A 25,362-nucleotide genomic window follows, 5' to 3' on the forward strand; every position below is an offset into this window, starting at 1 on the left:
TCGATTTTCGACGAATTAATGAGATCGTGACTAGCAAAAGTAAGATTGTTGCGACTAATTGAAGTGACGTAGACATTCCAACTACGTCGTTTAATATAAAATTCATTTAAACACTTTAGGTAAAAATTTCGGTGAAAGCCACGGCATTAAAGCGCTTTTCAGTCTTGTAAGAATCACTTAAAAATGTAACAATTTAGTTACGCATATATAATATTTTTAAACCATAGAGTATTGACGGGCAATGTAATTTATGAACTTGTCTCAACAACGTAGATTATCAATGCACATGCAAAGTAGAGGCAGTTTCAAAACTTAATTAATCGAAATAAGTGCTTTGTCTTTTGTTGGTGTTGGCAGTTAGAGAAAATTGAAGATAACATTGAATTTATTAGTGCGAGGCCTAGAGGACTGACCATATATGCATTCACAAATAATGAAAACATGAAGGAAAAACTGTTGTCCCAAACATCTTCAGAAACGTTGTGTTTAATGACGCCATCATTTAAGTAAATTTATTTCTCATCTCTTTAAGGTTCTCTTTTATGTATCCGGTTCACTTTTCTTTTCGAAATTATGTCCATATGTTTTTGTTTGTTACAAATATGGTTCTTTTTTTAATGTTTATTGAAATTACAATTAATTGGATCCATGATTTACGAAAATTGGCTCGTGTATTTACGTGTTAAAATTTGATCATTATATTAGTAGCATACTGTCTAATGCAAATACATTCAATACAAAAATTAAAGTATAATGCTTCAATTTTTATTTTTTTTTCCTTTTAAACGTGTCATTTGACACCTGAACTAATTAAATCTATAGTAATATGTTAAAACACCTAGTTTTCAAATTTTGATTCATCTATCGCATCGCTTCTAAATATCTTACTTAAGAGTAATATTATAATATAATACATTATATTTATTTATATACTGAGCCAGGATTTGATACATAATTTTGTTGCTTGGTTAATTTCTTGCATAACCATTTCCTGAGATCATATAATGAGAATAAGATGATGGATAAGAACATATATGGATGCAGATCAATCTGCTGCTGGAAACTCAACATTTCTTTAAATTTATGTTTCAAATGCCTAATAATGTATTCAATTAATTGAATACATTACTTGTTGTTTGGTTTAGGTGATAAGTTAACTATTATCCTTATTTGAGGATAACCCAATCATCCAATTTATTACACCTCAAAATACAGGGGAAACAAAAAAAAGAGAAACCTCTTCACGGACACCTTAGTCTATCGCTGATCTCTATCAAAAAGTTCCGTTTGAAACTCTTGGACTTTTTGAGGTAGAATAGTTGTGCAGTTGGTTTCAGTGAAATGGAAGAAGCAATTACGGGATATGCAGTTAAGTATTGATGCAAAATTACTTGTATATCATTTTATAAGTTTTATGAATAACCGTGTGTGCAATTGAAAGTAAATCTTGGCCATTTTTGTTTTATTTTGTTGAAATTAAGGGTTGTTATTGGTTTTTAGTTCTTGTCTTAGGGGGCTTCTATGTTAACCCGACTCTTTATATATATATATATAGGGAAGGTTAAAATAAGTACACTTTTTAAGATATAAAATAAGAATTATTTTCAGCCCTTAGATCATCAAGATCTACGATTGTCTTAGGGGGCTTCTATGTTAACCCGACTCTTTATTTTTCACAATCCGTAACCCTGTTGGATGAATTCATACGTGTTATACATAAAATTCGTACATTGAAAAACGTTTTTATTTTTATTTTAAGAAATGTTTTCACAGTAGCTCTACCCTATAAATATATATATATATATATATAGGAGGAAGTTCAATAGGAAAATAAATGTTTGCAAAGAAAGGAGAAAACAATCTCAGCCATTGATCATGATCTATCGAATGGTCAATAATTAAGATTAAATTTTGCATCCAGATTTTTGATGAACATATCTGTAATTGCGTTGAACGTATCCAGGTTTTGAACCCCAAAAACCCCAAACGTTTAATAAAATTATTGGTATGTTCAACCGCATTACTGATATTTTCAATGTTTCTTAATTTCTTGTATAAGCTCGTTTTCTTGTAGAACATAACCATATATATATATATATAGGGTGCGGTTATAGTGAGAACCACAATTATCGTGAGAACATAAGAACCAATAAAATTACTGCATCTGCTATACAAATTAATGCATCCGCTATTAAATTTAATGCATCCGAAAAAAATAATTTTTTTGCTCCCTTCAGGATTCGAACCCAGCACCTGCATCCATCCACTAAGATGATGCATCTACCGTAGATCTTGATGATCGAATGGCTTAAAATGGTTCTCCGTTCTTATTTTATTAGTGGTTCTTATTTGAACCTCTCCCTATATATATATATATATATATATATATATATATATATATATATATATATATTTAGAGAATAGAGAATCCGTGAAACAAAAACGAACAGATGTATAAATTTGATGAACAAATCAATGTACCGCATGAACAACAATTTGATGAAACAGAGAATGCTAAATATTTAGAGAGAGAGAGAGGTTAAACAGAGAATGCTAAATATTTAGAGAATGGAGAATTCGTGAAACAAAAACGAACAGATGTATAAATTTGATGAACAAATCAATGTACCGCATGAACAACAATTTGCCCTAGGTTCGAATCCTGCTGGTGGCGAATTTTTCTCTTTTTTTTACCAAATACGTATGTTCGTTAGTTATATTGATCTGTTCGTAAAATGTATAGATTTGTTCAAAATGAAATATATAATAATTCTCTGTTTAACTTGAACATATATATATATATATATATATATGGGAGGGCTAAAATAAAAACACTTCTTAAAATATAAAATATAAACAATTTTCAGCCCTTAGATCATCAAGATCTACGGTTGATTCGTAACCTTGTTGGATGAATTCGTGGTCCTGGGTTCGAATCCCAAAGGTAGCAAAAAATTATTTTTCACAATTCGTAACCATGTTTGATGAATTCGTAATCCTGTTGAATAAAATTCGTACATTAAAAAACGTTTATATTTATATTTTAAGAAGTGTTTTTATCGTAGCTCTCCCCTATATATATATATATATATATATATATATATATATATATATATATATATAGAGAGAGAGAGAGAGAGAGAGAGAGTGGGGTTATTATTTTTCGTGATAATAAAAATTGATATAAATAAGTTAAAGAAAATGTACGAATAAGTATTTTATAATGCACGAATAGTCATTAGAACTCGGGTTCAAATTCTGAAGGTGACAAAAATTTAAACAATTAATGAATTGTGACTATTCATATATTACAAGTAGCTTATTTATGGATTTATACTCATTGATTCGTTATTTTCATTTTTTATGCAAAATAGCATTATGAGTGGATCCTTCCCAACCTTAGACCACTCACATCGGTGACATGAGTGTCACCGCAAAAGACAAACAACTAAAGTAATAAATTTAAATGGAAATTGGAGCAATTGTTGTGACTTTGGGCGGTTCACCGCCTCAAAGGCGTGAGAAAGGCATGCATATGTGGCACCCTTTCATTGGGTGCCACTTAATTAAATATATAATTTTAAATACTATTTTTTAATAGTTTATTGTAATATAAAAAAAATAAAAATTAGGAAAAAAATTCTATATATAGACTTCCAATTTTTTTCATCAACACCACTTCAATATCCTTATTTTCTCATCAATCTTTCAATAGCCTTATTTTCTATCTTCATTTTTTCTTCATTTTGAAGTCATGGATCCAAATGACCCCAATTATTATTCAAATTTTGGATCTTTTTTTCACCCTCAAAATTTTTCAAATCCAGAAGATGTTCAAAATTCTCAGTACTACGAGAATTCTCAATTTTCTCCACACCTCAACCAAATTTCTACCCCTCACGAACATCCCATTTCACAAAATATCTCTCGGAATTTATTTCAAGATGTCGAACACCCAAAGAAAAATCAGAAAGCTGCAAAAAATGTAGCTTGGTGCGTGAAAGAAGATGTAGCGCTTATGTCTTCTTGGATCTGCGTTAGCGAAGATAAGCAAAAAGGAAAAAATCAAAGAGGGGCGACGATGTGGGAACGTGTGCAGAATATGTATCATGAAGCTCAAAAAGAAAATCCAGATGAGATCGGCCCAAGGAATATCGAATCAATGAAAGGTCGTTTTAAACGACTTAATGAAAATGCAAACAAGTGGATTGCTGCTTGCAAAGAAGCAAATGCTAGAAAAAGAAGTGGAATGAGCCAGAAAGATATAGAGATGGAAGCTCACTCAATTTATGAAGCAGGTGGCAGTAAATTCCAAGACTTGGTTGTTTTCAATGATGTTATGAGTAAACATCCGAAGTGGAACTTAGCAATCAATGAAGTTGGTGATGATCAAGAAAGTGGTGGCAGCACAAAAAGGTCTAAGACTTCTGAAGATGGTGATTACTTTATCCCGTCCAATCCAGAAACTCCAACTACTGGCGGATCTACTATGTCTCGTCCTACAGGTAGAGATAAAGCTAAAAGAAAAGGAAAAGGTAAGGCAATGGCATCTGAATCAAATGAAATATATGAAGAAATCCGTGCATTGAGACTTAGTAGAGATCATGAAAATGAGTTAATGACTGCTAAAATTGAATTGGAACGTGAAAAGCTTAAAATGAATTCTCTGAAGAACGACGTTATCAACAAAATCGTCAAATTGATCGCATAATTGACGATATGCTCATAAACAATCCCAATCTTATTTTAGGAACTTCTTCTTCCACCACTAAAAAAAGGTATTGTGATAGGGAACGTGAAGTTGGTGAGCAACGTTTGATGAGTGATTATTTTGTCCCTAATCCAACGTATACTCCGGAGCTCTTCCGGCGTAGATTTCGCATGCAAAAATCATTGTTCCTTCGTATAGTAGATGTTGTTACTGCTAACGATGAATATTTTCAACAGAGACCCGATTGCACTGGTAGGCAAGGCCTTTCACCACTACAAAAATGCACTGGAGCTATGAGGGTGTTGGCTTATGGAACCGCAACCGATGCCGTTGATGAATACTTACGAATGAGTTCAACAGTCACGAGGGATGCTGTCATTCATTTCGTAGAAGGTATCATTTCTTGCTTTGGTGACACATACCTTAGAAGGCCCAATCAACAAGATTTGCAAAGGCTACTCTATGTTGGAGAACAACGTGGCTTCCCCGGCATGATTGGAAGTATTGATTGCATGCATTGGGAATGGAAGAACTGTCCTACTGCCTGGGCTGGTCAATATGCAGGAAGAAGTGGAAAACCAACAATCATTTTGGAAGCCGTTGCATCATATGATTTATGGATATGGCATGCGTTCTTTGGAACTCCAGGTTCGTGCAATGATATCAATGTACTTCATCGATCTCCCGTTTTTAGTGATATTTTAGAAGGTAGAGCACCTAATATAAGTTATGTGGTCAATGGTCGTCAAAATGATAGAGCTTATTATCTCACTGATGGCATATATCCCTCTTGGGCTGCATTTGTTAAGACAATTTCAAGTCCAGTGCTCCGAAAGCACAAGTTGTTCGCTCAACACCAAGAGGCTGTAAGAAAAGATGTCGAGAGAGCCTTCGGAGTTCTACAAGCTCGATTTGCATTTATTCGACGTCCTTGTCTCATTTGGGATAGGATTTTGATGGGAAAAATTATGATGGCTTGTATCATCATGCACAATATGATAGTGGAAGATGAACGAGACACATACCAAAACTATTATGATCCCACAGAATTTTTGATGGATTTACCTGCAGATGAAGATGTATCTATTCACTACTCAACTGACAGAATTGCAAGTTTGTCTAATTACATGATCAACAGGGATCGACTTCGCAATCGCGAAGCTCACAAAGCTCTTCAGAAGGACTTAATTGAGCATATATGGGCAAAATTCGGCACGACTAATTGAATATGTAATTTGCGTTTATTGTACTTGTAATTTTAATTTTCTATATGTGTTTGTAATTTATTTTATGTATTTTTAATTTTGTTTTACTCGTGTAATTTTTGTTGTATGATCAAGTAAATTTTATTTTTTTATTTTTTTTTATTTTTTTTATTTTTTTCATTATTATTTTAATTTTTAAAATATATTTAAAAATTATTGTGACTAATATAAGAATAAAAATAAAACAAAATAAAAAAGATAAAGGTCATGTGAGTGTCACTAATGGGAGTAGATTTAAGATAAAGGTTGGGTTGTGTATGTGGAAGAGAGAGAAATGAATATTTTAATTGAAGGTTGGGTTGAGGGAAAGTCACTGATGGGGATAGTCTTATATATATAAAGAGAGAACCACGTTGAGCAGCTAGTATCAAAATTAAAGAATCGTTCAGTTGTGTAGGATGAATATGAGAAGGGATCTGGAAGTAGAGATGAAGGAGTTGAGGTGGACGGTTAAGAGTGGGATAACAAAGGAAGAAGGGTGGAGGAGATCACAGCTTCAAAATCTGCGTAATATGCTTGTTGAGAAAGAGGATCACATATTCCAAGCACTTGAACAAGACTTGGGCAAGCATCCAGTAGAGTCGTTTCGAGATGAGGTAAGTATACATTTACGCACACATTAACATTTTTCTTCTTTTTGATGCCGCCGATTAACAGACTGACTTTAACTTATATATGAAGATAACTTGTTAATTTTGGAAGCTCAAATCCAGATCGCAGTTAACTAGTTATTTACGAGTGCTTGGCTATGTTGTCTGTAGGTGGGACCCTTGATCAAATCTGTAAATTATGCTCTGAAAGGATTGAAGAAATGGATGGCAGGAAAGAAGGTAAATTAATATGTTAAATGTTTAGTAATTTTTTCATCCAATTTCTAACAATTATATATGAATGCTGGGTAACAAATATTGCAGGCTGATTTGCCGTTTGCTGCATTCCCATCAAGTGCAAGATTAGTCCCTGAGCCCCTTGGAGTTGTTCTCATCATATCATCTTGGAATTTTCCTTTTGGTACGATTTCGTGTTTGTTTTTTTGCAAGGGATTGCGATTTTTGATGGATTAGTTATGATATATATTGATTCAGGGATATCGTTGGAGCCAATGATAGGAGCAATTGCGGCAGGGAACGCAGTCGTTTTGAAACCATCTGAGCTTGCAGCCGCATCCTCTTCCACGTTAGCCACTTTGATTCACACTTACCTCGACACCAAGGCTATCAAGGTCATTCAAGGCGGCATCTCTGTTGGTCAGCAGCTTTTGCAACACAAATGGGACAAGATATTTTTCACAGGTAGGTACCTACTTCACTTCATCATCACATGTTAAATGCATTCTTCAATTCCATTTTACAATATACTCCCTCCGTCCATGAAAGAACTTCCTAGGAGGGAGTGGCACGGGTTTTAAGAAAAAATATTATTGAGTGTATTAAGAGTAGATAAAAGGTAGTTGAGTGTATTTGGGAGTGGTGAAAATGTGTTATAATTAATATTGGGAGTTGTGAAAAGTGAAAAGTGAAAAGTAAGAGGATTATAAGTGGTGGGGTATAGTCCAAAAATAGGTAGGAAGTTCTTTTGTGGACGTCCCAAAAAAGAAAGATAGGAAGTTCTTTTGTGGACGGAGGGAGTATCAACTTTCACTTGATGTTGGTTTTGATACATGAATTATAAAAAAATTGGTTACAAATACAATTTTTTTTAATTATTTTGAATTTTTTCACACAATTATTAATAGCCTTTAAATTAATGCTGATGTAGATGCCTATGCCACTTTATCTTATCACAATAACATTAATTTTTTTTGATTTTTTTTATACAATTATTAATAGCCTTTAAATTAATACTGATGTAGATGCCTGTGCTACTTTATCTTATCACAATAACATTAACTTTTTTTTGATTTTTTTTCACACAATTATTAATAGCCTTTAAATTAATACTGATGTAGATGTCTATGCCACTTTATCTTATCACAGTAGCATTAAATTTTTATTGTGTCACACCGACATTAATTCATCAAAAATTAACAATGATGTATAAAATCAGAATAATTAAAAATCAAATATATTTGAAGTTAGAATTATTTATTTATTTATATGCAATATAGGTGATCTCCTGTACATCCCGTTTGCACCGTACACAATCTTACCCGAACCTAAAACCCGTGGCCATCCATCCTCCTGGACTTGACGTGAATCTGGTTTTTTTTTTTTCCGCCTCATTTCATCTAGTTATTATACTCGAATGATAGTTTTACTAATAATAATAATACTTTTATTAACAACAATAATTCTTTTATTAATAACAAATGATATCATGTACATAAAACTAAATACTCCCTCCGTCCCGGCCAAGACGCTACATTTGCTTTTCGGCACGGGATTTAAGGAGTTGTAAATTAATGTTTTAAGTGTGTAATAATAAAGTGATAAAGTAGGAGAGAGAAAGTAATAAAGTGATAAAGTAAGAAAGAGAAGGTAATAAAGTGATAAAGTAGGAGAGAGAATGTAATAAAGAAATATTTAATTAGTGTTAATTAAGTGTTTAAAATTCCTTATTTTTGCCAAATATAGAAATGTAGCATCTTCGTTGGGACGGCCCGAAAAAGAATATGTAGCATCTTGGGCGGGACGGAGGGAGTATTAGATAAATCATAAAATACTCCATATGTCAACGTCTCAAAGATGACATATGATAATTGTGATTTTTTTTTTGTCATTTTTGTCCATTTATAATTAGTTTTCTACTTTATACATATTTTTTTAAAATTTGTTCCCTCCCATCAACACCAGTTATTGTGAACGGATGGAGTAATATTTTTTTAACAATAATTTGTACTTTTTTTAAATTCAAATGATAATTCGCAAATGATTTTTTTCATAAATCAAATGTTATTTGTATAAAAATCAATAATATATTACAAACGACAATTTTAATACATGTAAGTGGCACTTTTAATAATAGAAATTATAGTTTTCTTAAATGCAAATGATAAGTTTTATAAAATCAAATGATACTCCCTCCGTCCCGCTCAAGATGCTACATATTCCTTTTTGGGCCGTCCCAACAAAGGTGCTACATTTCCATATTTGGAAAAAATAAGGGAATTTAAGCACTTAATTAACACTAATTAAGTATTTCTTTATTACATTCTCTCTCCTACTTTATCACTTTATTATCTTCTCTTTCTTACTTTATCACTTTCTCTCTCCTACTTTATCACTTTATTACATTTTCTTTCTTACTTTATCACTTTCTCTCTCCTACTTTATCACTTTATTATTACACACTTAAAACATTAATCTACAACTCCTTAAATCCCGTGCCGAAAGCTAAATGTAGCGTCTTGGCCGGGACGGAGGGAGTATTTTTTATCAAAATAAATTAAATAATATTTTATATAAAAATAATTGATAAATTATAAATAATATTTTTAATGAATTTAAATGATATTTTTGAACGAATTGAAAAGGATCCGAATAAAATTGACATAGTTAGGACCCGAATGAGGTGAGAGGTCAGCCGGGCTGGAATGATCCGAACCGACCGCACACGCAGTAGGATGTACAGGGGAGTTTGTCTATGTGGAAATATCAGAATTGATTGAAAATTTATATATTTAGGTATAATTACCTTTTTATAAATATTTTTTTTGTTTAAAAAAAGAGAAAAAAGAAATGAAGGAAATGGTAACCGAATCTCCCACTGCAACAGGTAGCGCGGCCGTGGCGCGTATAGTGATGACAGCAGCAGCCAAGAATCTAACTCCTGTTGCGTTAGAATTGGGAGGAAAGTGCCCTGCAGTTGTGGATTCTCTTTCCTCTTCTTGGGATAGAGAGGTGACCCTTTTTTTTTATATACCGTTTCCTAATAATGAATTAAATTGACAGTATACATAATTGAGTATTTCAACATTACATTTATTATTCAATTAATTCTTGTTGTGACAACTATCATATCAGATGGCGTTAAATCGCATCATTGCAGCGAAATTCGGTACGTGTGCTGGACAAGCCTGTATAGGCATTGATTACATCCTTGTCGAGAAAAAGTTCTCGCACACTCTGGTATTATAACATGTTGCATAATGTTTGCTTTCATTTTTTATGAATGCAATTTTATATCCCATAGTTAATTATGTTTATGGACGTTTTACTAGTAATTTTATTACTATATAACTATTTATTATAGAAATAAAAAAATATTACTACCTCCGTCCCATTAATTATGTCCCATTATTTATGGCACATATATTTTTGACACGGAAATTAATGAAAATAAGATTGTAGTGTAAAAATTTGTAAAAGCATATGAGCTCATGTAATTTTCAGTATAAAAATGTGTAAATGTATGTGGATAATGTGATTTGTAGTGTAAAAGTATGTGAGACCATGTGATTAATAGTGTAAAATTATTACCAAAAATATAAATGAGTCATTTAACTTGAAACACCCAAAACGAAATATGTGTCATTAATCATGGGACGGAAGGAGTGTTACATAATGAATCACGATAAGCATTTATCACTAAAACTTGAAATTAAAATATATATATACTTTTATATCAATCATAATAATTAATATTTATTTAAAAATTAAAAATAAATATAAAAAATAACTATAAACCCTGATTACATTAGTGAACTTTAGTTAATTATTTTCTCAAAAAAAGACTTTAGTTAATTATCTTAAACTATACTAAAATATACTCTCTCCGTCACTCTCGAAGCTTGAGTATTTCGGGTTGTCTCGCGAAGTTTTGGTACTGTCCTTATATGGAAAAAGTTTTTTTCTTTATGAATCTTTTCACTTTTTCATCTATTAACGCACAAAATATTAACTCCTTAAAATCCAAGCTTCGCGGGACAGAGAGAATAATAAATTAAACGATTAAAAACTATGAAAATTAATAATGAAATACAATAGGCCGGAGTAGGACACTGAAAGTGGGACAAATGTGATTTTTTTTTATTATCAGTATATGCTTATTTTGATCGTACTTTCTGTTTTATTCAGGTAGAACTGCTCAAGGCAAAGATTCAGAAAATGTTTGGGGAAAATCCAAAGGAATCGAAAACAGTTGCAAGAATAATTAACAAAACTCATTTTGGGCGTTTAAGCCGTCTTCTTAATGATTCAATGGTCAAAGCTTGTGTTGTTCATGGTGGATCGCTGGATGAAGATAATCTGTAAGAAAATAATCAAGTATTCTTTTTCTTGCCTTAAGCTCTATAAATGATTCGGTGCAAATCATAACTATTTGTATATATTATTAATATCTTCTTGCAGTTACATAGAACCAACATTACTGTTAGATCCTCCACTTGAAGCTGAAATCATGACGGAAGAAGTCTTTGGTCCATTGCTTCCCATAATCACTGTGAGATATACCCATCTTTTACATATGTTAATTAAGGAGTGATCCATTAGCGAATTTAAAAGCCGAAATTACCTATCATTAATTAAAACTTTTAGTGATCCGTTAGCGATCGAAATGATTTTTTGTTTTTGAAAAAAAAAATTACAATAATTTTTTTTTGGTTCAATCATTAATATTACTATTATTTTTTAAATTATTTTAAAATCGATCGATATTTTGGTGATTAATATTATTATCTTTTATTATTTTTTATCGCTAATTTGAATGCTAATATTAATTTTTTTTTGAATCATCGTTAATATTAAACTTTTTATTGTTTTAAAATCGATCGCTAATGTATATATATATATATATATATATATATATATATATATATATATATATATATATATATATAGGCGACCGACTAGGGTGTAAACAATTTTTAACATATAAAATATGAATTAACTAAAATGTATGAATTTTATGTAAAACACATATAAATGTACTGTATAGCTATATGATTTGTGAAAAAAATAATTTTTTTGCTACCTATGAGATTCGAATATATATATATATATATATATATATATATATATATATAGGGAAGGGCTACCGTGAGAGCACCTCTTAAAATAAGAAATAAGAACTAGGAAAAATGTATGGATTTTATGTAGAACATGTATGAATTCGCTGTATAAAGGTATGAATTGCAAAAAATAAATTTTTACTATTACTTTTGGGATTCGAATTCAGGACCATGAATTCATCCAACAGGATGATGAATCAACCGTAGATCTTGATGATTTAAGGGCGGAAAATGATTCTTATTTTATATCTTAAGAAGTATACTTATTTTAGTCATCCCCTATATATATGTGTGTATATATAGTGATGAGCTAAAATAAAAACACCTCTTAGAATATAAAATAAGAACCATTTTCAACTCTTAGATCATCAAGATCTACAGTTAATTCATCATCTTATTGGATGAATTCATGGTCCCGAGTTCGAATCTGATAGGTAGCAAAAAAATTATTTTTCGCAATTCATATAGTTACACAACGAATTCATACATATTCTACATAGAATTCATACATTTTAACTAGTTCATATTTTATATATTAAGAAGTATTTATACCCTAACCCTCCCACCCACACACACACATACATATATATATATAGCGCTTTTGAAATAGTCATTTTGAATAAGGAAACACAATATATGGCCATTAATTGGGAAAATACAAAGTCTGATCATTTATTACGTGTAAAGACTATTTTGCCCTCAATTAGGGCGAACCGGATTCGGGTCGAATTCGGGTTTGGGCGTTGCCATATGTGCCAACCGAAAAAAAAAGTCTAAGAATATGGCACTAATATGACCATAAGTACCATTCGTGCAACACTATATAAGAGAGTGTATGGCACTAGTGGCACTAATATGACCATAAGTACCATTTGTGCAGCACACTAAATAGAGAATCTAAACCCTAAATGATAATCTAAACCTTAAATAGGGAATCTAAATCCTAAATGATAATCTAAATCCTACGGGGAAGTATTCAAAATGGTTATATAACTGTACACATCTAAATAATATCAGCACACAAGTATATAACACTAATGACACTAATATGGCCATAAGTACCATTCCTATGGCTCTAATGGTACTAATATAGCCATAAGTACTATTCATGTAGCACTGAGTATATGGCACTAATGACACTAATAGTGCCATGTGTGCCTAGCTCGTGCGCAAACCCGAATCCGACCCAAATCTAGTTTGCCATAATTAAGGGCAAAAAGGTCATAAAACATAAAAAATTGCCAGACTTTGTATTTTTTTTTAATTAGTGGCCAAATATCGTGTTTTCTTCTTCAAAATAATATATATATATATATATATATATATATATATATATATATATATATAGGAGGGCTAAAATAAAAACACTTCTTAAATATAAAATATAAACATTTTCAGCCCTTAGATCATCAAGATCTACGGTTGATTCGTAACCCTGTTGGATGAATTCGTGGTCCTGAGTTCGAATCCCAAAGGTAGCAAAAATTTATTTTTCACAATTCGTAATCTTGTTGGATGAATTCGTACGTGTTCTACATAAAATTCGTATATTGAAAAATATTTTTATTTTTATTTTAAGAAGTATTTTCACGGTAGTCCTTTCTTATATATATATATATATATATGGTCGCGTTCTACAAAAACATAACTTATACAGGAAAATCAGAAACATTGAACATGGCAGTTAATGTTGTTGAACGTACAAATAATTTGTTGAAGTTTTGGGGGCTGGGGGGTTCCATGGCTGTTCATGTTCAACAAAATTCTGCGTTGAATGTTGAACGAACGAACGCTGACCTTTAGATTAAATAAGATCAACGGCTGAGATTCTGTTTCCTTTCTCTACCTATATTTGCATTTTTATAGAACTTTGCCCTATATATATATATATATATATATATATATATATATATATATATATATATATATATATATCTTTAATTTTTTTTATACTTAAAACTGGTCATTAATATTACTCCCAACATCCACTATTTCTTGACCAATTTCATAATGACAAGAGTTTTAAGAAATTGATTAATTGCGTTGTGAGTTGAATAAGGATTTCATGTTATGTTAAAACCTTACTAAAAATGGAATGAGTCAAGAATTGGTGGACTGACCAAAATGGTAAAACGTGTCAAGAATTGGTGGACATAATAAGTACTCCATCCGTCCCGACTTTTGGTATCTAGTTGAGAACAACACGGGTTTTAATAAATTGATTGATGTGTTGTGAGTGGAATAAGGGTCCCACATTTTATGTGAGAGTTAAAATAATTAAAGTGGAGTAAGGGCCCCACCTACTTTTACCAAAAATAGAAATGGATACTAAAATGTGGGACGACCAAAAAATGAAAGTTGGATACTAAAAGCTGGGACGGAGGGAGTAATAGTTTTTATTATTATTTTAAAATCGGTGAGAATATATTAATTTTTTTAACAATAATCGTAAAATTTTAATTGTTTTTACTATTTTAAAACCAACCGTCATTTTTGGGGTCATTAAAAATAAAGTCGGATCGTTACAGTTGAAAATGAGTTTTTAATTTTTTGATTTTGATTTTTATTTTTTTAATGATCGAATTTTCAGTCGTTTATTCAAGATCGAAAATTCGATTGTAAAAAATGGCGAAAATTTAAAATCAAAATCAGTACTTATAATAACCGAATTTTATGTCGTTAAAATTAACAAACCAAAATTCTGTGACTAAAAGAGGGGGGACGACCATTGAAATAGCGACAGGCTCAAATAAATCGTTAATTCTTTTTTTTTAATCATAATCAATCATTAATACAGTTGTTAACCAATTTACCGACCAAATTCTCATTTTTAAGAATCGATTTTTCCATTGTTAATGCTGCTTTTTATAGTAGTGAAATTGCCTCTAAATACATAAGATTTCACTTAATTCTATTTTTGTGGATAAATTAAAAAATTTACCTCTAAATACAATAATTTTCAATAGTTGATGTGTGGATAATAAATTTACCTCTCAAATTCTCTTTCACATGATTGTCGATTCCTTGATGAATTAATGGAATTATGGCTAGCAAAAGTGACAAATTAATAAGATTGTTGCTACTAGTTGATGTGGCGTAAACATTCTAGTTACATCATTTAATATAAAAGTCATTTAAACATTATAAACATTTTAGGTAAAAAATTTAACTGTTAATAGGGGAATCTACCCACTCTTATAATCTATCTTACAAAACTACCCACACTACCCAAAAGCAAAAGTGATGGTGATAGGCATGATTGGTTTTTTGTAAAAGTTCTTACATAAGTACAATTGTGTAAGAAAATGTGTCAGATAAGTAGTTAAAAATGCACAAAATCTGATAAATGCCCTAAGTTTGAAAATAATGAGGATACATTTGTGTATAATAAAACAGTAATACGAGTGCTGAAAAATTCCAATTTAAGTATATTATGAATCACAAAAAAATTCTGAACCTAATGGGTCAATTAGCCGCCAGTAAAACCTAGCCGCTCACACTAGCCGCCTGTGTTTTTTTCCAACGGCTAGTGTTAGCGGCTACGATTTACTGGCGGCTAGTTGACCCATTATGAATAAAAAAAAATTATGGAGCGAATGGCGTAACTAGCCGCCAGAAATCCTTAGCCGGCAGCACTAGCCGCGGATTTCCTTCATAATACACATAATCGTGAATTTTTTTACCTTCGTAATAATATTTTTAACACACAAACGTTCCCAAATTTTTTCCAAATTTTCAACCTACAGTATATATTAACTACATATCTTACACAACTCTTACACAATTGTACTTGTGTAAGAACTTTTACAAAAACCAAGCATGCCTATCACCATCACTTTTGCTTTTGGGTAGTGTGGGTAGTTTTGTAAGATAGATTATAAGAATGGGTACTTTAAATTCCAACCCAAAATTTAATTAGTATGTAAGGCCAAAATTCGGTGAAAGCCACTGCATTAAAGGGCTCACGTATATGTATTTTCGGTCTTGTAGGAATCACTTAAAAATGTACTAACAATTTAGTTACGTACTTATAATATTTTTAAACAATAGAGTATTGACTGGCAATGTAATTTATGAACTTGTCTCAACAACGTAGATTATCAATGCACATGCAAAGTAGAGGCAGTTTCAAAACTTAATTAATGGAACTAAGTGCTGTCTTTTGTTGGTGTTGGCAGCTAGAGAAAATTGAAGACAGCATTGAATTTATTAGTGCGAGGCCTAGAGGACTGACCATATACGCATTCACAAATAATGAAAACATGAAGAAAAAACTATTGTCCCAAACATCTTCAGGAAGCGTTGTGTTTAATGACGCCATCATTCAAGTAAGTTTATCTCTCATCTTTAAGGTTATCTTTTAAGTATATTGAAATTAAAATATTTTTTATTCTAATCCATTCGCTTTTCTTTACGAAATTATGTCCATATGTTTTTGCTTGTTACAAATAGGGTTTATATATATATATTTTATGTTTATTGAAATTACAACTAATTGGATTATGATTTGCGAAAATTGGCTCGTATATTTCTGTGTTAAAATTTGATCATCATATTAGTTTCATACTATATAATGCAAATACATTCAATACAAAAATTAAAGTATTATTATTACTATTATTATTATTATTATTATTATTATTATTATTATTATTATTATTATTATTATTATTATTATTATTATTATTATTATTATTATTATTATTATTTTTATTTTTATTTTTTTTTACTTTTAAACGTGTCATTTCACACTTGAACTAATTAAGCTTGCAGTACTTCCCCGTCCCATTGATCTTGTCATGTTTTTCTTTTTTCGTTGTCCTGTTGATCTTGTTCAATTTCTATTTTTGAAAATGATTTCATACTACAAATAATATGGTCCACACCTTTACACACTTTTAAACGTGTCATTTGAGACCTGAACTAATTAAATCTATAGTAATATATTAAAACACCTAGTTTTCAAAATTTGATTCGTCTATCGCATCGCTCCTAAATATCTTACTTGAGAGTAATATTATAATTAATACATCATATATATTTATATATTGAGCCAAGGTTTGATGTATACTATTTCTTATGTAGTATATGGATCATAGATTAAGTGCTCGTTTGGTTCAAGTAGAGGAATCGAAAGGGAATAGAATCAAATAAAGGAGTGGAATGGTAACAATAACCATTACTTTTATTGAGTGTTTGGTTTAACAATGGAAATGAAACATTAGTAAGGGATTCCTTTTCTTTTGTTTTCCCTCTATTTTGAGGGGTAACAAATTTGATGATTGGGTTACCCTCAAGTAAGGGTAATGATTATCTCATTACCCAAACCAAACAACAAGAAATGGATTCAATTACTTGATTCCCTTTCCAACCTCTAAAAACATCCAACCAAACGTGGGCTAAGTAGATTTGGACACGCCAGATTAAATTCACAAGGATCCAAATTTTTGAATAAGAAACGTGAAAGGGTATGTATTATTATTATATATATTAAAGCAAAATAATTCCTATTCTATCTGACATTGTATAATCACTTCATTCTAATTTTCCTCAATTCTCATTCATTCTTATTTTTTTCTAAATTTTAATCAATTTCTATATCTAAAAACCATTAAAAATCTAAAAGTCATGATATATTTAATAACTAAATATATAAAAAATCATTATATAAATATTTCAACAATATATATATATATATATATATATATATATATATATATATATATATAGGGAAGGGCTAAAATAAGAGCATTTCTTAAGATATAAAATAAGAATCATTTTCAGCCCTTAGATCATCAAGATCTACGGTTAATTCGTAATCCTGTTGGATGGATTAATGGTCCTGAGTTCGAATCCTAAAGGCAGCACAAAAATATTTTTCACAATTCATACCCTTATACAGCGAATTCATACGGGTTCTACATAAAATTCATACATTTAAAATTGCTCTTATTTCTTATTTTAAGATGTGCTCTCACGGTAGCCCACCCATATATATATATATATATATATATTGGTGTGGTTCTAGAGAGAACTACATTATTTGTGAGAACGTGAGAACCATCAAATCTAATGCACCCATTGTAAAAATTAATGCATTTCGCTGTTAAAATTAATGCACTCAAAAAAATAAGAAAGATTGCTCCCTCCAGGATTATCTACATTCATCTAATAAGATGATGCATTCACCGTAGATCTTGATGATCGAATGGTTGAAAATGGTTCTCCGTTCTTCTTTTATTTAATGGTTCTTTCTTGAACCTCTCCCTATATATTTCCTTATAAAAGTATGAATACACCCATTCCTTAAAAATTGAAGAAAATCAATTCAAGATAATTTATAAAAACATTGATTTACATATGCACTTATGTGCTTATCTTTGTGCACTTTTATACATTTTATGTTCGCTCTCAGATAACTTAAACTTCCGTCATTCATCAAAAGTGTAGTATGGTTTGAAGGACATGAATTTCAATAACTGGTTGAAAAATATGTATAAAGTGAAAAAAGGACCCAATAAATTTTATTTGTTAGGTAATTAATAAATGATTTGTGAGATGAGTTTTTTGGTAAATATTGAGTGTAAATGAGGTTGAAATTATAAGGGCATGTCTATTTTAAGAGACCATAGTTATTGTGGACATATTAAAATGACAAAAATACCATACTTTTTTGTGGACGGAGGGAGTAATTTTTAAAATTTATATATGCACTTTAGAGTGTACGATTGTGTACTTTTATGCTAAACATTGTGCACTTTTTTGTTTAAGATTAAGTGCAAAAAATATAGATATACTCGGACTTCTTGATGGAAACCCTATTAAGCCCATGTTTGGTTGGGCTTGTTTGGAGTAGGGTTGTAAACGAATCGAAAAGTATCGAATATCGTGATTTTGTATTCATATTTAAATACTAACCGAATCGAATCGAATATGTATATTTCGAATCGAATACGAATATCAAAATTCGAATATCGAATCAAATACGAATTATTTGATTAGTTTACAATTAATTGAATCTATTACTTATTTAGTTTGGGTGATGAGTTAACCACTCTCTTGAAACCCTAACCCTACTCTAGCCGGCCGTCGCCATTCTTGCCGGAGATGGCCTCTGGCCTCTTCCAAGTTTAGCCTGATAAGGGAGGTCTCAACTCCATCCAGTTTCTGCCAACTTTGATCGACACAATCTTGCGCGCACTGCTATGGTCGTAGGGTCGCCCGACGTCGCTAGGGTGACTGGATCTGTGATTGCATTACACACGGCGAAGGGAGTAGTCTCTATTACTCCTCCACACGTGGTGGCGTGACTAGCCACTGCTTCGCCCACTGGCCCTCTGGCTTTGGCTACGGACTCTCCAGCAGATGCCGAGGCTTTCCATGCCTCTCCTACTGTTACCACAGGGCAAAATCCGGAGGGTGCAGAGAAGCCTTCCTATGCGTCGATTACTACTGCTGCTGTTTCTAAGGCAGCGAATGTCAAACCTATTTTGGTGAAGAAGCCTGATGTCCCGGCTCACAGGTTCCGGGCACTGAATCCCACTAGAGAGAGAGATATTGTTACGTTGTCGGTTCCTCCATCTTCTCAGAATCAATTGGATGATCTCAAGCAATGTGCCCTCATTGGTCATCTTGTACTTCGTAAGGGATGCAAGCCGCATCCGTTTGCGGAGTTTACTAGCGAATTACAACGTATCTGGGATTGCTTCAATTACAAGTTCGTCCCTATGGCGAAGGGTTATTTCACAGTGAAATTATCAACGTTGGGGGATAAACTTAGAGTTAAAAATAATCTGATCAGGAGCTGTCTTTTGGCCATATCCGTCTCCGTGAATAGATTCGTTACTTTGACTCATACAAAGAATCGTCGTTGTTAACTCAAATATAGGTTCGTATATATTATCTGCCTTGGGAATTTTGGAACCCTAAGGTGATTACGGGAATTGGAATAGCGTTGGGCCATCCTATTCGCATTGATCACGCTTCGGCTAACGCCGAAGTAGGACAATTCGCTCGGATTCTTGTCGAAGTGGACGTGGCTCGCCCGATTCTGAACTCTATGTACATTGATGATGGTAATACCTCTTTTTAGATTGAGTTTGATTTTGAGATGATGCATTTTTTCTGCTCACATTGTAAGATTACTGGTCATTCGATGGACAAGTGTCGGGGTTTGCCGGCTGACAAAGAGAAAGTAGGTACTAAAAAGGCTAGAGCTATTCCTGATGTGGGACAGAAGCCTGCTGAAGTTGCGGGTTTGAAGCCTTCATGGCAAGCAAAAGTTGTGGATACTAGCTTTCCTAAAGACAACATTCTTCCTGAGTCATTCGAAGGATTAGGGAAGGTTACTTCTCCGGCTATTCAGCAGTCGATTGATCAGCAGGAGATTGGTTCTGGATTGAGCTTCGGTGATAGCCAGTCAACTCCTTCTCCAGAGGATATTGCTAGTCGTATTAATCGTTTAGAGGAGTAGGTGAATCAGGGGATGTTGATGCTCCCAGAGCCGAAGCGAGGACGTGGTCGTCCAAAGGGTTCCGGAAATGGGAAAAGAGTCTATGCATGCAGCTCTGGAAGGTAGCATAAAAAGTCGCCTCAGGAATGCGGGAGAAATAGGTTACAAGCCAATGAACTTTGTGGTTGATCTTAGTAATAGTCCTAGTATGCGTGCCATGAATAATATTGTCCATGGACGTTGGTCGGATGAAATGGATGATTATCCTTACATTAGGTATTGATTTGGTGTTTTTTGTTTAGTTCTCTTTGGTTTTACGATCTCTTACCAAGTTTCGTGCCATTAGTCTGCGTCTTTGTGCTTTCAAGGGATGATATTTTTTCTTTTTCTTTTATAATAAGCCTCAATTTCATCATAGTGATGAGTTAACCATTATCCTTACTTGAAGGTAACTCAATCACCCAATGCATTACCCTCAAAATACGGGAGAAACAAAAGAAAGGAAATCCTTTACTAGTGATTCCATTCATTGTTGAACTAAATACTCAATAAAAGTAACAATTAATTCTACCATCCCCCCCCTCCAACCCCTTACTTGATTTATTTCATTTTCATTCCTCTACTTGAACCAAACAAGCAATAAAATAGGAAATAGGAAGAGATAAGTTGCATATTAGTTAGACAACGAAGAACATCTCAGTTGACAAGACGTTTCCCTTCTAACCAATAGGTCAAGGGTTCGAGTCACCACGGAGGAAATGAGGAACCATTATTGATCTTCTTAAATAAAAAATTATGTACTCTTATCCATCATATATCTAAGACGTGTGAATGAGATTAGGATTTATATATACTAACTAAAGTTAAAAGATCTATCTATATAGTCCTCTTTTTTCTGAAACGGATCCATACAATGATATAATCTTTTACTTTTAAAAAAAAACCGGATCCATATAATGTTTTGAATTTGCAAAGTTATTTATTGGGCGAGTATGAATTTTTATTGTTTATTTGGTGCAGTATGTTGGAGATTGTATTCCTTTTGGAGGAGTTGGAGAGAGTGGATTCGGCAGATATCACGGAAAATATTCATTTGATATGTTTTCTCATGAGAAGGCCATTATAAAAAGAAGCTTCTTAATAGATTTTTGGTTCAGATATCCTCCATGGAATGAGCAAAAGCTACAACTCTTTAGATTTGCCTATAGATTTGATTATTTCGGAATTCTTCTAATCATTTTGGGCTTCAAAAGATCAAAATAGCTCCCATTTTGAGCAATTCGCTCTAAATTGTGAACTATTTTTTATTTTCTTTTAATTTGTATAATTGATTTGAATAAGGCAAAATTAAGCTACAATTGATAATAAAGACGCAAAGGACACATTAGTCACATAATGATATCTTTTAGTCATGTCGCAATATTTAAATATGTGTAACTATATTGATTTCATGTATTGTATTTTATGTGTGGCATTCACATTCTAATCCCATGTAGTAACATTTTTCGGACAAGAACAAATACTTGGACTTACACAGTTTACACTTAGGGGGGTGTATTCATTGTGGAATTTGATGGATTTCTATGGATTTTAAAAGTCTGGGTGTATTCGTTCAAGACTTTTAAAAGTCTGCAGAAATCTGGGTGTATTCGTTCAAAACTTTTAAAAGTCCTTATAAATCTAGGTGTATTCGTTCAAGACTTTTTAAAATCCATACAAATCTAGGTGTATTCGTTATTCCATTGACTTAAAATCCGGAATGACTTTCATGAATTTCATCCAAAAAATACACACGACGAAATCCGGCCAAGAACCACGAGAATTGAAATCCATGAAGTTTTAAGCGAGCGCTGAGTTCCAGCGCCCGCGGCCAAAAAGCCAGCGAGCGCTGGAACTCAGCAATCGCTGGATTCCATTTGTCTTCTCACTGATGGGCAGCCTTTGACCACAGCGATCGCTGGGTTCAATCGCTGGAAAATTACTCAAGACCATACATTTTGTTCGTAAACATGGTGGGTCTCCCTTAAATGATGGACAACATATATATTGGCCAATCATATATATCCACATAGATTTTTGCAGGAACTGTGCAAGCAAGAAGGGCAGAGAGCAAATCGTGTTCTTGGTAAACCCTTTTGTTCTAGATGTCTATTCAGAGTCAAGTAAGAACTTTATATTCGAAAAGAATAAATAAAAATCAAATCTTTAATTAAGAAAGTAAAACCCCATTTCTCATTCAGCAGAATGCGAGGGGTTTAAGGCCACAGATCTGTAAAAAATATATAGCTGCTGGAGCCAAACATGACACAATTTTGAAAACAAAAAAAAAATTTCCACTTCCGTGAGCAGCTCCTATTGCAGTTTGCAGCCTCTTGGGCCAGTCCAGGACAACATGGTGGACTGAACCTGAGATGTTGTATGATCTGTTTTTACTATGAAGCCATCTATCCAGACTACGATTCTCCATGTACTCGCTGGAACCCAGCAGTCGCTGGGTTTCCAGCGGGTGCTGGGACTCTGCGGGCACTGGGTCTCTTCTAGCGGGAGCTGGTTCTCCGCGGGCGCTGGTTTCATGGAATTCAATTCCAAAATTATCCCATAAAGTCTTCGAAAATCAGTGAAAATCGGGGTGAAATCCAACCACGAATTCTTTGAAAGTCGTCTGGAATCTATGTGAATTCCATGGAATTTAAATTCCATAGACTTTTTAAAGTCTGTGAAAATCCACAACGAATACACCCCCCTTAGCTTAAACTCTTAATTCCTAGTTTTATGCTAATGAATATCGGTTATCAGAAGCATGAAATAAAACTTATGATCCAAAGGGGCGTAGCCCGACTTGTTATCATATTATTTGGATTTCAACAAGATTTCCCCTTCTTTATTTATATGAATTAATCACACATCGATTATAATTATTCCTTAAAGAATTGAGGTGTGACATTATGTCTAAAACTTTTAAGTATGAAAAGTTTTTTTTTTTTGAGAACCGAAAGAAACATCCATTAAGAAGAAAGAATGTTTACAGCAACAGGAAGCATCAAACTAGTCGACAAAGGTGCAAAATTATCCAAAGCAAAAGAGGTTAACTTATCGACAATAGCGTTTCCTTCACGAGGCGTCCAACTGAGAGAAGCATGGGTTAGAGAGTCCATCTTCCGCGTTATAGCTTGCAACATATTACCCAGATAGGATAAGTCTTCTTCTCTCTTGAGCAGCATCCAGTAGAGAGATTGGCTATCAGTCTCAATTATGGCATCTTCAACTCCTCTTTCTCGGCACAGATTCAGACCTTCAAGAACGGCCAAGGCTTCGCCTTCAAGAACAGAAAACTTCCCCTGAATAAAGCCAAATCTGCAACTCACCACCTCACCTCCACCCTCCGACATAACCACCCCAATCCCAATCCCAGAACCTCCGTTCCAAGCCACATCACACGAGACCTTCCTCTGTCCATCCCTGTCACAAACAACAGTAAGGGCCTGAGATTGTTGATTGCTCGCACGATTTGGAGGCGACCACATTGCCCTAAACGCCATCGTCAAACACTCAAAATGGGAGATCACTTTTTGTTGGAAGAAAAACATATTTCTCGAGTACCGGATGGACCATGCAAGCGTTGCAAAGAGAGCATGGGTCTGTCTTGAAGGAAAGCTTCGAATCTTCTCAAACCAATCAGCAATCGAACACTCTCCGGGTAATGGTGGGAGACGTAACGGCGAGACCGACCACAAAGTAGCTGCCCAATCACACTCCCTAAGAACATGCTCTAAAGATTCCTCATGAAGACCACATCTACGGCACCCAACATCAACATCTAAATTCCGGCTACGAAGACCCATGGCTATAGGAATCGCATTAGCAAGACATTTCCACATGAATAACTTAACCTTCGGTATCACCTCCAAATTCCAAATCCACTTCCACAGTTCCCCACAAGAAGAGGAAGAAGAAGAAGCCTCCATTCTCATTTTCTGCTCAAGAGCTAAGTTGTATCCCGCCTTAACCGAGTACATATTGAGATGACCTCCCGGCCAACAAGGTTTGTCTCAATCATGGGGACTACTCCGTAGTTGAGCCATCACTCTCCAACGATCATCCCCATTCAAAGTTTCCTCCAGATTCCGCAAATCCCAAGAGGACCCATCATCATCCAACAGACTCTTAACGTTAAGATATTTTGCCTCATCTGCCACCTTAACCACCTCGAACAAGCCATTTCCCTTAGGTAACCAAGGATCCGTGCCAATGCGTATACGCTCGCCATTGCCAATCTTCCAAGCCACACCAGCCTCAAGTAATTCTCGCCCTAGAATGCTTTTCCAGACAAACGATGGATTATGAGCATTTCTAGCAAGAAGAAAATCCTTACGTGGGTAGTAACGTGCTTTAAGAGAACGAGCAATAAACGAGAACTCATTAGTGAGCAACCTCCAAGCTTGTTTAGCAAGCAAAGCTTTATTAAAAGGAGTTATATCTCTGAAACCCAAACCTCCATCTCCTTTATCCATACATAACTTCTTCCAACTCTTCCAATGAATACGTTTCTCATCGTGTTTTTGTCCCCAGAAAAAGTTTGCCGCCACACTATTAATTCTTTGACAAATCTGTTTTGGGATGGCAAAGCAACTCATTAGATAAGATGGTATGAGTTGAAGTACAGATTTAATGAGTACCATCTTTCCTGCGCCTGACAGAAATCTTCTCTTCCAATCCTTTGCTTTCTTCCTCACTCTATCCACTAACATTTGGAAAATCTCACATTTTGACCTCCCCGCAATACTCGGAATCCCAAGATAAGTAGAACTTTGTCCACCTCTATTCACTTCCAGAAGACCGGCAAGACCCACCTGTAACTCTTCAGACACACCTCCACTAAAAAAAATGTTGGATTTGTCCAAGTTTACCTTTTGACCAGAAACTGCCTAATAACTCTACAAGATCTTCCGAACAGCCTCCACTTCACCAAATTTGCTCCTTCCAAAAA

General features: G+C 33.4%; 5 protein-coding genes across 5 annotated transcripts; 3 read left to right on the top strand and 2 right to left on the bottom strand.

The window, feature by feature from the left end:
* The first annotated feature begins 4,081 nt into the window (after positions 1-4,081).
* On the top strand, positions 4,082-4,711 carry LOC131018633 (uncharacterized). Its single transcript, XM_057947347.1, has one exon. The coding sequence runs from the start codon at positions 4,082-4,084 to the stop codon at positions 4,709-4,711; it is 630 nt and encodes a 209-aa protein (XP_057803330.1).
* An 8-nt stretch (positions 4,712-4,719) lies between these two features.
* Positions 4,720-5,958, top strand: LOC131018634 (uncharacterized). The gene has a single exon (XM_057947348.1). The coding sequence runs from the start codon at positions 4,720-4,722 to the stop codon at positions 5,935-5,937; it is 1,218 nt and encodes a 405-aa protein (XP_057803331.1). The 3' UTR covers positions 5,938-5,958.
* Positions 5,959-6,211: 253 nt separating this feature from the next.
* LOC131014047 (aldehyde dehydrogenase family 3 member F1-like) lies at positions 6,212-21,768 on the top strand. Its single transcript, XM_057941970.1, has 10 exons — positions 6,212-6,572; positions 6,738-6,806; positions 6,891-6,987; positions 7,062-7,268; positions 9,691-9,815; positions 9,939-10,043; positions 10,992-11,164; positions 11,265-11,355; positions 16,102-16,251; positions 21,396-21,768. Exons 1-10 carry the CDS (start codon positions 6,375-6,377, stop codon positions 21,636-21,638), a joined length of 1,458 nt encoding a protein of 485 aa, XP_057797953.1. The 5' UTR covers positions 6,212-6,374; the 3' UTR covers positions 21,639-21,768.
* Positions 21,769-23,380: 1,612 nt separating this feature from the next.
* LOC131018635 (uncharacterized) lies at positions 23,381-24,391 on the bottom strand. Its single transcript, XM_057947349.1, has one exon. It carries the CDS (start codon positions 24,389-24,391, stop codon positions 23,381-23,383), a length of 1,011 nt encoding a protein of 336 aa, XP_057803332.1.
* A 33-nt stretch (positions 24,392-24,424) lies between these two features.
* On the bottom strand, positions 24,425-24,886 carry LOC131018636 (uncharacterized mitochondrial protein AtMg00310-like). The gene has a single exon (XM_057947351.1). The coding sequence runs from the start codon at positions 24,884-24,886 to the stop codon at positions 24,425-24,427; it is 462 nt and encodes a 153-aa protein (XP_057803334.1).
* Positions 24,887-25,362: the final 476 nt, after the last annotated feature.

This window comes from Salvia miltiorrhiza, chromosome 3, assembly GCF_028751815.1.
Source record: "Salvia miltiorrhiza cultivar Shanhuang (shh) chromosome 3, IMPLAD_Smil_shh, whole genome shotgun sequence".
NCBI classification, from domain to species: Eukaryota; Viridiplantae; Streptophyta; class Magnoliopsida; order Lamiales; family Lamiaceae; genus Salvia; species Salvia miltiorrhiza.